The sequence below is a fragment of the Solanum dulcamara genome, chromosome 11 (genome assembly GCF_947179165.1).
Source record: "Solanum dulcamara chromosome 11, daSolDulc1.2, whole genome shotgun sequence".
NCBI lineage: Eukaryota > Viridiplantae > Streptophyta > Magnoliopsida > Solanales > Solanaceae > Solanum > Solanum dulcamara.
In genome coordinates this window covers 20,031,101-20,048,746 of record NC_077247.1, presented here as the reverse complement: position 1 = coordinate 20,048,746, position 17,646 = coordinate 20,031,101, and the positions used below count along the sequence as shown (strand labels likewise).

Genomic DNA, 17,646 nt, shown 5'->3' with positions numbered 1-17,646 from the left:
CAAGACTCTACTTGATACGGTATGTTAGTCCTTAGGACACTTGAACATTGTGCTCTGATATCAAATTTGTCAGGACCCAACCTAGGGCCTAGCTACAACACAATGATTAAAAATTTGAAGGATTCCAACCAAGCCATCTTAGCATACATAACATACATAAGACAATTAAATGTAATAAAATAAAGCAAAAGAATCAACTCAATCAATGAAATTCTAAGGAAGGAGTAGTACTCAAATCAATGTCCAAAATGGACTATATCACTTCCAACGTCTAAACATGCCTTTAACTCTATACTTGATGGAGGCTTTAGGACAAGCTTCTAGCTCACCCGAATCATAAGAAAAAAGTCAAAGTGATCAACATAAAAGAAGTCCTATCCTCGATAAATGAGGACACACCAAAGACAACTTGTGAATGCTATGTCAACCCTAACCACGAATAGGATGAACGTCGTCCGCCCCTACATTATGAGACAATGTAGGCAAAATATGTTAGTACATAGAAAGTACTAAGTGTGTGAGATATGCATGAGGAATAAACATAGGGCATAATAAATATGAATCATGAAATGCATGATCAATATCTTTAACACATGTATAAAGTCATGAAACATTAAAAACATTCATCTCATTGGTCAATGCATCAAAGAATCTCATATTCATCATAAGAACTCATAACTCAATTGAAACTGTGTGGGATAAAACCTTTGACCAACATCTTAAGATCATGCGAGCTATAACATGGAATCCAATGTAACTCCCACATTGAGAAGAGAGAGGCTACTTGCCAAGGTAGACTCCATGAGAACAACTTTAACTTTGTGAGCTATATGTGGATCTACTAGCTAAGCCATATAGGCAACCTATGGGGCAACGTAGTTTAGGACTTTAGGTTGCTATTAGGATTCCCTTGGGTAACTAGCTACGTTATCGGACTGAACCCCACCTACAAGTCCTTGGTGCTTAGTCAATATCCCAACGGAATTTATTAAAAACATAGAAGCATCATCATTAACTTCATCATGAAAATAATCATTCGAGTAGCTCATTAATTTTAGTGATAAGAATCCATAAACTTCGATGAGAATTATCCTTATCACCATCTTAAATTATGAATTGTGAGAATTGTCACATTCACACCATAATAACTTTCTTGGATCATCATTGATTATCATCATAACTATCATCGTTAAATCATGAATCTCATCTTCATTCATAAAAGCTTTCTCTTGAAAATCAATGAACTCATAATTAAAACTCATGTAAATCATCATTGAACCTCATAATCATAGTTGAAAATAGCTTTATGCATAGACATTCATAATTCAACTTGAAATCAGGCAATTGATATAAAGTCATGCTTATAGTGATCATTGATAACAATTTAAAATGAAATTGAAGTAGCCCAATGCAATTCATCAAAACTAGGGTTAAAACCCATTAAAATTTAAAGAGATCTTTGAAGAGAACCTTAGGACTCCATGGGTGAAAAAGACTCATGGATCAATCCCCACATACCTTGACCTTGATGAGCCCTAAATTGTAGAGATTGGAAGCTTGACTTTGAAGAACCTTTGAATTTCTTGTGGAATAAGAAGAAAACCTTGAGAGAGAGGATTTTGTGATTTGGAAATTATGGAAAGAATAGGATAGTTAGAAGACTTTAGGGTAGTTAATAAATATGAATTTAGTCACTAAAACTGTCCACATTCATTAATGAGGTATAGGGAAAAGACTAAAATAACCTTCTTTAAAATTAAAATCTGGACTATGCGGAGGACCCACCACGGTCCGTGTAACTCATCATGGTCCTTTATGGTGATCGTGATTAGTGCCTTGAATTTGGCTGAAAAAGAAATCCAGAGGGTCCCCTTCATGGAAGCCATAACGGACCATGAAGGTCACCACGACCTATGGTGAGGAACCTTACATAAGGTTCTGCAGTGGTGGTCAAGCGTGGTCCCTACCTTGGAGAATTTTTTGAGGGTCTCATGGGAGAGGTCACCACGGAGGGCACCACGGCTCGTGGTGCTCACCACGGCCCGTGATAACTTGTCGTGATCCCTTCCCTGTAGGGCTGAGTTTCAGAACCCTAACAACGGTAGCTCACCATGAATCGTGGTCAATAGTACGGTTTGTGATGAAACTCGTGGTCGTTACCTAGTGCCAAAAAATTGTATTTTCTGAAATTTCATCTTTTGTTCCTCGTTTTTCGACTTTTCAACTTTCGGTGTCTTACAATGGTGTAAAAAGAAAATAAAGAATAAAATAATTTAAAAAAATAAAGGAACAAAAGTGTATAAAAAATAAAAAAAAGAAAAGAGAAGAAAAGAAGTAGAGAAAAAATAAGTGAATAAAGAAATTAATGAGAAAAAAGAAAGGAAGTATATAAAACAAATATTGTGTATAAATTAGATTACAATGTGAAAAGAAATAATGAATAAAATAATTTTAAAAATTTTAAATGAAAAAATAAATATAAAAAGATAAAAAGAAGTAGAAATAAAAAAGCAAAAGAATTAAATAACTAAAGCTACTAAAAAAATATTTATTTTAATTAGTTAGGGAGCATAAATGTAATTAAAATGCTTAATTTTTCTATTTTCTTAATATTTTTTAAGAAGAAAGCCTATTTGGAGCCCAACCCAAGAAGCAAAAGATTAGCAGGTCGATGTAGGGTCAAAACAGTAATATGGACCAACAAACAAACCGACTTTCCCTCGATACAATTTGAGTTCACAAAATTCCATAACCAAAATCACAAATTTCCTCTACGAAAGCTTAGAGTAAAACACCAAAAATGGCTGATGAAGTAAACAAAACGATGTTAGTGGAATACAAGACGCCATCTAGTACTCTTGAGGTGGAAGACGGAGGCGAGGAAGGAGATATCGTGGGGGAATCGGATGATACGACGTCGTCGTTAGGGAAACCAATCACTGTGAAACATCCACTAGAACATTCTTGGACATTTTGGTTCGATAACCCTTCAGGGAAATCGAAACAAGCTGCTTGGGGTAGTTCCATTCGCCCCATTTACACCTTCTCCACTGGTGAAGATTTTTGGAGGTACCATTAACTTTTGTTCTTTTATCTTTTCTGACATTCCTCTTTTTGGGCGTTTGAGAAATACTTCATCGGTAGGATTAGGGTTTCTAATGTTCTGATTATCTGCCTTCGATTTGTAATTTCTTTTTTTATTATGAGATCTTCTTTCCCACAGACACATATATGATGTGAATTAAAACCAGTTAAATTTTTGCTGTAAATCCTGGACGCTCTTTAAACATGAAGAGTGACGTTTACAGCATTTTCTATAAAAGGCATCAAGGATGAGTCGAAGAAATTTAGAATTTTACATGGTTGCATTTGCATGTATCACAAATCTCTTGTACTTATTCGTAGTAGTATGCATTTTATGCTTTCGTTTTCTTTGTATTTTATGTTGTCAAATGTTCTGTTAAGATGTGAATGGAAAATAATGACGCTTCTATCAGAAAAATTCACTTCCATTCATCCATGCATGACATACTTTTGTTACTTCACCTTTAATTATAGCTAATTAATATGTCGATTCATAAGTAATGTTCTTCTTTGAGTATATTAACTTGTTGTGATGTATACGTTCTTTAGTACTGTGCGTTTAAAGGAATTTAAAAGCACTGAACTAGATTACTGCGTTGAAATGTGAAGGTCAAAACACGAAAGTAAGGAGAAATACGGGTTTGCTCAAATTTACATCCTTTTCCTCTTTTGATCTCTCAATGTAATGGAAAAATTAAAAAAATGTGGAATGTAGTTGTGACCGTTGATTTGGGATGGATGGTATCAATCAAGTCGAGCGGACTTTTGATGAAGATCATATACTCAATTATGTCATGAGATGGTGATGTTGATGCGCCAGATATGAACATGCCATATTCAAATATGGAATCAGAATTATGCCCTGCATTGAAGCACAAAGTTCCCTGAACAGAGCTGGAGGTGTGGTCTTACTTTGAGATTAGTGGTTATTGTGGGAGAGGGTGTGATCTTACTTTGAGACTGTTGCTCGGACTTGGGTGTGGCTATCCAATATGGGTGTTGATCTAGAGGTCGGATTCTTCAACACATAAATTTTAGAATTTTGGGGTATGGATCCGAGTGCAAATTTGTGGATATGGGTGCTGGGATATGGAAAATAAATATATATTATGACATATAAACTATATATTTTGATTTGTTAAAGTAATTGAACTAAAACTAATAAAACTTTATTTTCAATGAACACCAATAGTTTATTCATAAGATATCTCACGTAATAGAAAATCATTTTCATACTTTATATAACTATATATATGACATAAAGTCAAAGTACCTATGATAAGATGTCCAAATTAAGTATTGATCCCACACCCACACTCATGTCCTGTTGATAGGTGTTGACACAGGTGCAACAGGAATTTTGAAGAGTCCACAGAACATAGCTTTGAGATGCTAGAATTGGTAGAAGATTCATTTTATGGAAGTTGTATTGGGTCTACATTAGAGTTCTATTTCATAAATTTTGGGCAGTACTATACATTGCCGCCTTTGTATTTTTGTTGTGTGTTAGTGCTTTTATGGTCTCCTTTTTTCCTTGTTTTTGTTTTTGGGTCATCAAGATTTCTTGGTAAGTAATGGTAATTTTATTGATGAAATAACAAAAAACAAAAGGTAGTTCTATTGAAAAACACGCTGTTACTGAACCAGTACAACAGAAAGCTGTTAGAATCCTTTTATAGCTTTTTGGGGTCATCAAGACCCGGGACGAGGTAGGAGTGGCCTCGGTGGAAGAAAAGATGCGGAAAATGCGACTGAGATGGTTTGGGCATGTGAAGAGGAGAGACACAGATGCCCCAGTGTGGAGGTGTGAGAGGTTGGCCATGGATGGTTTCAGAAGAGGTAGGGATAGGCTAAATATTAGGGAGAGGGGATTAGACAGCACATGGCGCAGTTATAGCTTACCGAAGACATGACCTTAGATAGGAGTGTGTGGAGGACCCATATTAGGGTAGAAGACTAGTACATAATCTCGTTATTCTTCCATATTAGTAGGCGCATTAGCGCACTGTAATTTCTTGTGCTCTGATTTTTATTATTTTCTGTACTTCGATTACTCTATTTTATCTGTGTCGCTTTCGTTATTTGCTTTCCCATATCGTTTTGAACTTCTTAGGCTTATCTAGCCTCTTTTTATGCTTCTATTGAGCCGATAGTCTCTCGAAAATAGCCGTCCTACCTTGGTAGGAGTAAGGTCTGCATGCACTTTATCCTCTTCAGACCCCACGTTGTGGGATTTCACTGGGTTGTTGGGGTCATCAAGACCATTCGGAAGTCGATCTTTTATTATTTATTTTGAGGTTGAGAACTTAACTAATCGACATGAGTGGACCCCTGAATAGATGTGGTCTAGAGTGTCTAGAGATATATCTATTTTTTTTTGTTTTAACGACCCCGGGGGGGCTGAGCAACACCCCCAGGCCTTAACATAGAGATATGATGTTTTGAATGAAGGGTACCACGGGATCAATTGACGAAGAAGCTGAAACTTAATTATTTATATTCTGTGATGACCATGCTGAAGATGCAAATCACCTCTTTCACAATTACAAGATCACATCTCAGTTGTGGAATTTTTTCTTTTGCTATACTAGGCATGAGTTGGACTATGCCTTATCCACTCTAGAATTTCTTAGATGTTCGAATAGAGAGGCGGACTACACAAGAAGTCCCTAAAAAATTGGTGCACTATACCCCAAGAAGTTTGGTGGACTGTCTGGATAGACAGAAACTACAGAATATTTGAAGGCAAATAGAGAAGCATTCTTAGAGCCTGTTTGGACATGCGGCATGGAATGATGATTTGAAATTAAATTGATTTGAAGTTGAACTTTTGTTTGGACATGCAATTTGAATATTTTAAATTATATTTTTTCTTATAAACATGAAAACCCCACAAGTTGTGAAAACTATCAAAATTTTCTCAATTCTTACATAATCTTACCAAATGAGCTAATCATAGTCATAAATAAGATATCAAAATATCATAAGGTGCCGCATTGATAAATCACATATCTCCATGTTCATTTTATAAATAAATGTTTGCGATGACAAACTTCCAATACAGATAATTTTATAAAGATTCACTAGTCAATAATAGTAGTAACTAGTTATTCATTAATATAATTCTTTCACATGATATGCACAATCTCTTCACGCCGAGCATGAGTCTTATTTTGCAAAAGTTAAAATGATGGATCTTTTTTTTTTCACATTATAAACTTATGAGTCAAGTTTTACATTAAGAAAATTTAAAATCATGATCTAGAATCTGAAATCATGCTTTTTGAAGAATTTGAGATTTGAAATCATCATCCAACTGCAAGCTTAGCCTTAAGTTTAGAGCTATTCGTTGCTGCCTTTTTGGTACAAACTAGTTACTGTACCAGATTAAGCTACCTTGTTAGATTTGAGTGAACAATTTCTCAACTTGTAACTAACTATGTTTTGTCACATTGGCTTAGTGTGTTTTCCCTTTTAATACAATACCAACTTTCTATAAATAGTTGTTCATATTAGTAGAATTTGGATGGACATACATAAAGAGAATCTTTGGGTAAGGATAACATGAAATGGGAAATAAAATGTTTGCATTGTAGGTGAAAAGGAATGCCTCTGACTTTAAGGTAAATATGATATGTCTTTGCAAAAGTTAGTCTTTCTTTCCCCTTGTCTATTGATGGCTTCATATGCGTTGGTTTCTTCTGGTTAATAAATACTTGAGTTTTTTTTTCCTATGTGTGAAACATGAATATTAGAAACTAGGCATATCTTGAACATTCTCCTTTCAAGGCAAATAGTTAGTGGAGTCCATTCTTGAATGTAGGGGTGCATATCAATGATCAGTCGGTTCGATTTTGAAGTTTATTGATTCAGCTTATTAGTTATCGATTTGTAGACATGCTAAATCGTTATAGAACCATTAAGATAATGATTTATCGGTTATCGAGTTATCGCTTATTGGTTTGGGGTTTAACCATTAAGATTTCACAAAAAAAAATCATTGAAAATCATTTAGAACCAAGGTGACAAATCAAATAAACCATGCACATGAGTTGACAGAATAAATCTTGCTCAAAAGCAAACACTGGTACCTTGTAGAATGACAGTTAGAAAAGAAAGTATGAAACTAAATCATAAGTCAAAGAATATCGAATGATATAAATATAATTTATTAATTTACTATTGGGTTATCGGTAAACCCGTTAAGAAAAAACCTCAAACCATTAAGCATTGATAACCTAATATAAAAAATATTAAAACCATTACTGAATCCACTAAACCAATAACCCATTACCAATAAACCAATAATTTGTTTTGGTTCGGGTTATTGGTTTCGGTTCGATTTTGAACGACCCTACTTAAAAGTGCAATATAAACAATTTTCGTTGCTTGATTTCACCATTTTTCCTTATAAATATTTTCTTGCACTTTATTCATTGTCCTTGCCGATACAATATCGATACACTAAGGAACTCTAAAACTAAGAACAAGAAAGAAAGATAAAGGATAGAAAGCAAGACACAAAATGACCTTGATAGACTATAATGGTTATATGAAAACCAAAACCTTCTATTAAAATAAACAAAGTAAGTACCTAATCTATAGACGAACCCTCAAGAGGAATGCTTTCCTTTCGCAAGCAATCTATCAAGAATTGTCAAGCAACAATGACCTTAGCCCTAATTCTCTCAAAAGCATCACTATTCAAGTGAACATCAATAATCTCCAAAATAATCTCCCTTATGAAAAGACTAAGAGGGTATTTGGATTGGTTAAGTAACTTTTGGCTTTTAAGCTCTTTTTTATTTTTGAAGGTGTTTGGGAAAGACAAAAAGTACTTTTAAGTACTTACTTTTTGACTAAAAAAGTACAAAAATAAGCAAAAAGCCAAAAGTTAGATATGACCAACTTATGACTTTTAGCTTTTAGCTTATAAGCTACTTAAAAAAGTCCAATCCAAACACCCCCCGAATGAAGACTAAGTATGATTGTCACAAAAATACGCTTAATGACATAAGGGCGTTCATAGTCTTCTTAGCATGAGGCTTGTGTTTTTAAAAACCTCTTTGCATACATAGCCCCTTTTTTCCCTTCTCCCTTGGTACTTCCATTTGAGCATGTTGCTGGCCTTCAAATACCAATCGGCCTCCAAGCCTTCAGGGTAGCAACTCGATGAAAAGTCTACAAACTCCTTAGCTTGGCTTCATGTGCAAGGTTTTCATGAAACTCAGCTTGCATCACTTTGTGACTTCTCTTTCACAAACAAGATGTTTTGGTTGCTATTTTCAAATGTTTAGCATATGTGAATTCTCTAGGTGTATGCTTACGGGTAAAGTAGTGTTCATTTCTTTTACAATCATCTTATCATTTGTCATCATCTAAGGAGAAGACTATGAGCCCGTTTGGATGGGCTTAAAAAAAGTAACTTTAATGTATGAAGTGCTTTTAGAACTTTGAAGTGCTGAAAGTTATTTTTATAAATAAGCAGTTGGGTGTTTGGATAAAAGTGCTTATGATGTGAATTTTAGGGTTAAAAGAATAAAAAAAGGTAGTTTGAGAATTTAGTTAAAATATAAGGGATATAAAAGTAATTTCCATGGTAAAAAAAAATGACTTTAAGCACTTTGGAAAAAAAAGTTAGGAATCCTAACTTTTCATTTTTGACTGACTTTAAGAACTTTATGGCTTAAAGTCAGCATTAGGCAAACACGTTCAAAAGCTAAAAAGGGGCTTTAAGTTGGTTTTGACCAACTTAAAGCCAATCCAAACGGGCTCTATATGTGCCGGAGAAAGGTGCTTGGTTTTTTATTTGTTTGTTAGGTATAATTACATTCGTCCCATTTTCAAATTACACTTATCTCCATTTTCATTTGATGAACATGCACATAATGTGTGTGGTAGGAATGGTAAATGTTTTCCTATTTTCTCTTGTTTGGTTGCACTAGATACTTGAGAAATTATTTTTCTAAAGAACATTTTCTCCTGAATTAGTGGAAAGTGTCTTAAGAAACCAAGGGAAGTCATTTTCTGGATCCAAAAAGAGTGCTGCTACACACCCGGGTTTTTCTTTAAAGCTATACACATTACCAAAAACCTACTTTTTCAAGACAATGCCACAGAGCACACAAAATCCAACGTGTTGATGATGGCTGCTGCACTCTGCCATAAACCTACTTCCTTGTTATACTGACAATCTTTTTTTTTTGATAAAGTAACATTGTAGTACTTATAATATACCCCCTCCATTTCAATTTAAGTGTCTTACTTTTCTTTTTCGTTTGCTAAAAAAAGAATGCTTCTTTTTATATTTGGTAACCCTTTGATTCCAACATCCCTCTGACATGTTTATGGACACAAAATTTAAAGGACAGTTTAGTGCATTACACAACTTAAATTTAGGACCACAAGATTCAAAGGTCTCCCTTATTTTTTTAAACAGCGTGCCTAGTTAAACTAAGATACTTAAATTGAAATGAGGGAGTAATATTGTTGCTTCTAAAACTTACTCCTTAAATATTAGCTTTTTCACTTTCAATTTTGATATATTGTATTGATTATCCAATGAAAATATATCTATTGTTGGAAATTTGTTTTTCTCCTTAGCAACCATAGGGTGGAAACTAGAAATTATTTTCTAGTCACTCACTAACACGGAAAAATAAGTAAGAATTAAGAAACCACATTTCCTAAGAAAACATGTGCTGGTGGTGCCGGCAATTCGTTTTCCACATATTTCTCAAGACTCAAGATGCTCAGAGTTATTTGGTTCTTGTGTTTGTGGGATGTAGCAGATACCTCGTGGAATTAGTGGAGGTGCGGACAAGCTGGTCCAGACACCACAATTATAAAACAAAATATAAGATCATGAAGTGTGCATGCATTGTTTTATATTCTGAGATCATGGATTGGATAGTTTGATATATTCCTGTTGAATATTCTGCAGTGTGTACAACAACATCCACCACCCAAGCAAGTTGGCCGTGGGTGCAGACTTTCATTGTTTTAAAAATAAAATCGAGCCAAAGTGGGAGGATCCTGTATGTGCCAATGGAGGGAAGTGGACGATGAGCTTTTCTAGGGGTAAATCTGATACCTGCTGGCTGTATACGGTATGCCCATGATGTTTCTATCTGATTGTTAATCTTGTGTCAACTCTGGCTTTTTTCTCTTCCCATATGGATAAAGTTCGTCCTTAAATTTTCTGATATGGAATTAACTGTAGCTGCTGGCACTGATTGGAGAGCAATTTGATTATGGAGATGAAATTTGTGGAGCGGTTATTAATGTTCGAGTTAGACAAGAAAAAATAGCTCTGTGGACCAGGAATGCTGCCAATGAATCAGCTCAGGTAATTTCTTTACACCAAAAAAAACCCACAAGTATTTATTACTATCTGATTTTTGGCTTTGACAAGCCGCTTCATTACTTTGAGGGACTGGACTATGTTGAGAAACAGAAAAATGTAGTGTCTAATTTTGTCGCGATTTGCTTAAACGTCATGTATCCCATTTAGTGACACCATTTGATAGTAATGGCAGTAGACAAAACTAGAATTACCAGTAGATAGTGTTAAGCTTGAGACAGAACGTCGATCACAGTTGTTTTTTCGAGTAATGACATTGGTGATGGGTTGGAAGTTGAATTCCAATTCTAGGAAATTTCTAAGTGATCTTTATCAGAAGTGTATTAACATCGAGGGATGCACCAAGGGGAAAGATTGTCACAAAGGGGTATATCTGCATTGCAGTTAAATCCTTGGAACTTTTTAAATTGTCTTAAGAAGGGTATCTACATTTGGAGATGCATCATGCAGGAAGAGAAAATAATGGCACCAAGAGTGTCTGTTTACTTGTGAAATAGCATGCCCTTACATGTGAAGTTTTAGGTCTTCTATGAGAACTTATATATGAAGTTTTAGGTTTTCTATGTATATTATGCTGCATGAATTCTCTCTAGTATTTTGTTAAATATATGTGCAAAGAGGCAGTATAGTGCTGAATACTCCAGGCAATTATGTGTTCATATTCTGTATTTAACCATCAGGACGGTAAGTCTTGATTTGTATAGGTACTATTTTAATTCCCTTAACTAGCCTGTTATCAGAAACTGATACATATTTCCTAACAAAGATGTATTGTGTTATACCCATATATATATATATATATATAAAAAAGGGCAGCCCGGTGCACTAAGGCTCCCGCTATGCGCAGGGTCCGGGGAAGGGCCTGACCACAAGGGTCTATTGTACGCAGCCTTACCTTGCATTTCTGCCAGAGGCTGTTTCCAAGGCTTGAACCCGTGACCTCCTGGTCACATGGCAGCAACTTTACCAGTTACTCCAAATATATATATATATATATTAGGCTTGGTGCTCAGGCCATCCAAAAGAGAAGTAGTTGCAAGTATCTTGGGTCTATCATGCAAGGCAGCGGGGAAATTGACGAGGATGTCACACATCGTATTGGGGTAGGGTGGATGAAATGGAGGCTTGCTTCTGGAGTGCTATGTGACAAGAATGTGCCACCAAAACTTAAGGGCAAATTCTACAAAGTGGTGGTTAGACCGGCTATGCTGTATGGGGCGGAGTGTTGGCCAGTTAAGACTTCTCACATTCAAAAGATGAAAGTTCCTGAGATGAGAATGCGGAGATGGATGTGTGGGCACACCAGGAGCGACAGGATTAGAAATGAGGCTATTCGGGACAAGGTAGGAGTGGCCTCGGTGGAAGACAAGATGCGGGAAATGCAACTGAGATGGTATGGACATGTGAAGAGGAGAGACACAGATGCCCCAATGCGGAGGTGTGAGAGGCTAGCCATGGATGGTTACAGAAGAGGTAGGGGTAGGCCGAAGAAGTATTGGGGAGAGGTGATTAGACAGGACATGGCGCAGTTACAGCTTATGAAGGACATGACCTTAGATAGGAGGATGTGGAGGACCCATATTAGGGTAGAAGGCTAGTTCATAGTCTCGTTATTCTTCTCTATTCATAGGCGTAGTAGTGCATTATGATCTCTTGCGCTTTGACTTCTGATTTCTGTTATTTCTGTTAGTATTTATTACTTTCTAGGCTTTGATTACTCTATTTTATCTGTGACGCTTTCATTATTTATTTATTCGTTATTTGTTATTTGTATTTATTTGTTATCTATTCGTTATTTGTTTGTTGTTTTTCTCATAAACTTTTAATTTCCTATTCTTATCTAACATTTTTTTTATGCATTTATGCATTTATGCTTTTACTGAGCCGAGGGTCTCCAGGAAACAGCCGTCCTACCTTGGTAGGAGTAAGGTCTGCGTACATTCTACCCTCCCCATACCCCATGTTGTGGAATTTCACTGGGTTGTTTTTTTTTTTATATATATATATATATATATATATATATATATATATATTCATGCATTCAAGGGTTTAACCTAGTGGTCAATGCTGAAATGAACCATGAGAGACTAGTGTTCAAATCTTAACAGAGGGAAAAAGTGTTGGGTGAGTTCTTTGAATGTGTCTAAGCCTTGATGGTCCTCTGTGTGTGTGTGTATATATAAAATTATAATTTCATGCATCCATAACTGATAAAGTTGCTGCCATGTGACCAGGAGGTCACGAGTTCAAGCCTTGGAAACAGCTTCTGGCAGAAATGTAAGGTAAGGCTGCGTACAATAGATCCTTGTGGTCGGGCCGTTCTCCGGATCCTGCGCATAGCGGGAGCTTTAGTGCACCGGACTGCCCTTTTTTTATAATTTCATGCATCCAAGGGTTTAACCTAGTGGTTAATGCTGAAATGAGCCATGAGAGACTAGTGTTCAGATCCTAATAGAGGCAAAAGGTGTTAGGTGATTTCTTTGCATGTGTCCAAGCCTTGATGTGGTCCCGTTCTGTTGAGAAGTAACAAATACCCGGTGGGTTAGTCAAAATGCACACAAAGTGGCCTGAATAGGTTCACTTCTTTGGTTTTACATTTTAGTCAACAACATAGAATATCTCAAATGTCAGCACCTTGTGTATTTGTAGGCTCTATTTTATTATGGGAAGAATACATTTTGAAATTTGCATTACGTGGATTCATCATGGCATAACAAGTTTTGTGTTGGTTGTTAATCTACTACAGTCCTCTTCCTTTATCTGGGCTTGGGGGTGGTAATGTGAACAAAGCTCATACAGGCAAAGTTACTTTGTAGGAGTAAGATGTAATACATATTCTGCAAGTTTAGCCAGCTAGATAGGAGTGAAGTTGAGGTGACATTAGATTGGATTGAGGTACCTAAATGTTGACAGTTCAGATGTTTAGGCTCATTGTTTCAGGAGAATGGAATGATGGATGAAAATGTCAAGCATAGGGTTAAAGTAAGATGGTTGAAAAGGAGTGCCACATAAATGTTATATGATAGCAATATACGCACCAAAGGGAAAGGGAAGTTGTTAAGAAAGCTGCAAGGCCAACACTGTTGTATTAGAGTGAATATTGGGCCTCTAAAGCCCAAAATATCTAAAAGATTAGTATCACAGATATGCCAATGTTAAGAAAAATGTGTGGTTATAATAGCTAGATGAGATTAGAAATGATCACACGTGTTAGAAGGTCTAAAATGCAGGTAGAATGATGAAATGAGAGACTATGGCTTGAGATGTCTAGCCACATGTTATGTAGGCCTTCATATGCACTGGTTTTTAGCTGTGAAAACATTATTTTGATGGTGTTAAAAAGAGGAGGTAGACCTAAAAAACGAGTTATCTCAAAAGATTTGTATCATTCCGGAATCCAGGTTGTTCTAGCAAAAGATGAAAAAAAATAATGTACGAACCCATCAATAAAAAATAAAAAGTAATGTACATTGACAATCTGTATGGGTGATACCATCTAAAAGACTAGTACTAGTGCTTACTAGACTCTTAGGAGTTGTTTGGTGTGAGGGATAAAAATAAATAGTCCTGGGATAAAAAATAGTCTGGGATAAAATTTTGGTGTCTTGTTTGATTGCCAAATTTGGGATAACTTATCCCACCATTTATACCATGGTGATGGGATAAGTTATCCCATATACATTGTGGGATAACTTATCCCAGGATAGCTACTCCCAAGATAATTAATCTCCTGGGATAACTTGTTCCCAACCAAGCGACCCTTTTGAATATTAGAGACATGACCACAAGAAGAGTATATGTGAGAAATCCTACTATTAGATGTTGTAAAACAAAGCATTTATGATGGTGACGATTCATACTGCCTGCCCCAACTAACTTGGATTGAGGCATAGTAATTGTTGTATTAAAAAAATTATTTAAAGGCTAAATTAAATATAGCCCCTTATACTCAAAACTTAACTAGTGATCAGATAGACATCTCTACTTCGAAGCGGTTTTAAATGTTTAATTACTTTATCTCAAAAATCATTTAGTTACTTGTAGAAAAATACCGAATTATTTTTTATGTTAACAAAGCTGAAGATACAGCTTAAAATTGAAATGCATTTCCTGACTTATAATAATACACGGAAGTTTATTAATTGATATGTTTTATTATGTTATTCATTTGTACCAGTTCTAGGAAAACCCCCTATATTTTGTAGGAAGTTTCTATTTTACCTTTATGCTTCTTTTTTTTTCAGTGAGAGACCCCTGAACTCTTATTTTGGTTTCACAAACTTCTTATGTTACGTCATCTACCATTAGTGAAGTCTTGAAGTTAAGTATTGTTGCTAGCAGGTGGAGCTAACTTTTCACCATCTGCATTCTCTGTTATGTAGCTGATAGCAATAATGGCTTGGAGAAGAACAGCCTGGATTCCAAAATATTCTAAATCTCTTATTAAACTATGAATACATTCAATTTAAATGCATTAATATTTTTAACTGGACTGAAAAGCAAATCTTTGGGACAGGAACAGAGTAAGTTGTATGCTACGATATCTGTATTAAAATAGAAAGTTTATTGGCAGATCTTGGTGTTAACCATTGGTTGTTTTCAGTATTCCCTTCCAGTGCTTTTAGAATTTGCATTCTCATATTCGTAAGGTACGATGAGGTGAGTTGAGCTTAAATGGAGAAAACATGGTTGCTCGACCCCATCTTGTATGGGATTGAGGCGTAGTAGTTGCATATTCGTATGGAACTCTATAAATGGTCCAGTAGTGGCCTTTCTTTTTAAATTTCTTTTCCCTAAGAAACCTTGAATTTATAAGGAGTATTATGTTCCTGGTTGATCTGCCAGTATTAAGTGGCGTGTAAAATTTTGGTATGCTTCCTTGAGTTGCAGCATCAGAGTCTCGTAAAATAGTTTTTTTCTTATGTATGATTTTGTGATGAATTTTGGCTGAAGTTACTTGGTTGCAACAACTAGACTTGTGAGAATCAAAAATGTAGTAAGAAGTATTTTTGCCCCAAATTGATCGAGTATTAATTCCTGTGTGTTGTTGAATGTACCCAGTCCATCTATACAGTAGCTATATATCTTTGACTACTTCTGAGATAATGCATGATTTTGTCTTGCCACTTTGGTTATTCTTAACCAGAACTTTTTTCTTTCATGTTTCCAACCCTCCCACTCCTATTTCTTGTCCGTTCCTACCTTTTCTTCTAGAATTACACGATCCGGTACTCCCCGTTCTCCCTGTCTACTTGCCTCATCCACTTGCATCTAAATGAGCATTTTCATTGCAGGTGAGCATTGGTAAACAATGGAAAGAGTTTCTGGATTACAATGACACAATTGGCTTTATATTTCATGTAAGATGTCTTGGTTATATAATTCCTGGATATCATATTCTCAATCACTAATCTGCTCTACTCATCAAGAGCCCTTTTTTCTTTTTGCAGGATGATGCAAAGAAGCTTGACAGAGCTGCCAAGAATCGTTATTCCGTGTAGTTCTATCGTTACAACAGGGAATGCAATCAGTACAGTTACAGTGGAAGTATACTTGTTTTACTGAAGAACCTGTGTTACCTCTTGCATTGGCATTGCCAGTTTTCGTATAGGGAATTTGTTTGGTTTTGAAGCTTTTTGATGACTTAACAATTGGTCATATGTGTAGTATTAGCACCGATGTTACAGAGGATTTTGTTGCTATTTCTGTGAAATTGACAGCACTAGGCAATGTTACGTATGTGTTTTGCTTTCCTTTCCAATCCAACTTGCTCTTTGTTGCTAGGTTGTATAAGAATAATGTTGCATAGGATATATTAATAATGCTGGTATTAGTTATGCCGATATTAGTTATGCAAAGATTATTTCTTACATTGTTTTGTTTGGTGCATTAATATTTATTTATAGATCTCCACAAATATGATGAAAAAACTGTAGAAAATTTTTCGAGGGATAATTGTATTTTTAATTAGGCGGAACTCATCGGTGGTCCCTCAAAGTTGGCACCAACTTTCACTTAGACACTTCAACTAAGATTTGTTCATTTTAGACACCTCAAGTAAGGTTCTGATGTGTCATTTTGACACTTTTTTTTACAATCACTCAAATATCTAAAGTGTGTGTAATACACTTGCCGCTGATGTGTTAAAGTGACCAATTAAATGAAGTTAATGACCACTTTTTTTCTAATCAAAAGTCATTATTTTAAAATTATTTTTGATATATCTGTCACGTTTCTTCATTTAATTGGTCACTTTGACACATCAGCGTCAAGTGTATTATACACACTTTAGATATTTGGGTGATTGTAAAAAAAAGTGTCAAAATGACACATCATAACCTTACTTGAGGTGTCTAAAATGAACAAAACTTAGTTGAGGTGTCTAAGTGAAAGTTAATGCCAACTTTGAGGGGCCACCGATGGATTAGACCTTTTAATTATGCTAATGCATGAATTAAAAAACTTTTGCATTACCAATAGTCCAATACCATGAATTTTCATTTCTTAGTTAAACAAATATTAATACCAAATAGAGTATAATCAATACTTGCATTAATTATACATATGTTGAAAAAGTGTATCAAACATTATACTAGTAATACACAAAATTAATGCATGCATTATATTTTTTTAATACACTATCAAAAAGTAACTAATCTTAGCCATATTTGCCTCCAATGTATGCGGGGAGCCTATTTGGCCGTTGACATTTAAGCTGTACCTGACATAAAACAGGTTTCCTCCTGATCTTCTTTCTTCTTCTTAGTCGTAGTGTGTTTTGAATCTATAGCAGTTGAAATATTATGCTTTTTAGTTATCATTGTTACTAGATACATTTAATGTTTTTTTTTTGATAAATTGATAAATGGAATTTGGTCTTGTGATATTTGGACTTAAGTTTTAAAATTGAGTTCATTTTGGAGCAAATTTGTGGTTAGATTGTTGAAATTTTAAAGCAAGTTACTTCTAGGAAAAATGATAAGTCCATTAGGTTTAGAAGATGATTTATGGCCTAGTTGGAAGTTCAACATAGTTCTCGAGGCATTTAGGGACATGTTTGATCCTCGGGTGGATTTATAAAGTTTCTTAAGTTAGGAGTTGACCACCATCAATATTTGATTTCAAATACATCTAAATGGTGATTTGATGGTTCCATAAGATTTGAGGTATGTTTTATCACATATTTGCACTATTAATTG

General features: G+C 35.3%; 1 protein-coding gene across 1 annotated transcript; it reads left to right on the top strand.

Annotated features, from left to right (window-relative positions):
• The first annotated feature begins 2,667 nt into the window (after window positions 1–2,667).
• On the top strand, window positions 2,668–16,290 carry LOC129874040 (eukaryotic translation initiation factor 4E-2). Its single transcript, XM_055949261.1, has 5 exons — window positions 2,668–3,069; window positions 10,028–10,193; window positions 10,307–10,432; window positions 15,742–15,807; window positions 15,898–16,290. Exons 1-5 carry the CDS (start codon window positions 2,801–2,803, stop codon window positions 15,946–15,948), a joined length of 678 nt encoding a protein of 225 aa, XP_055805236.1. The 5' UTR covers window positions 2,668–2,800; the 3' UTR covers window positions 15,949–16,290.
• The last annotated feature ends 1,356 nt before the right edge of the window (window positions 16,291–17,646 follow it).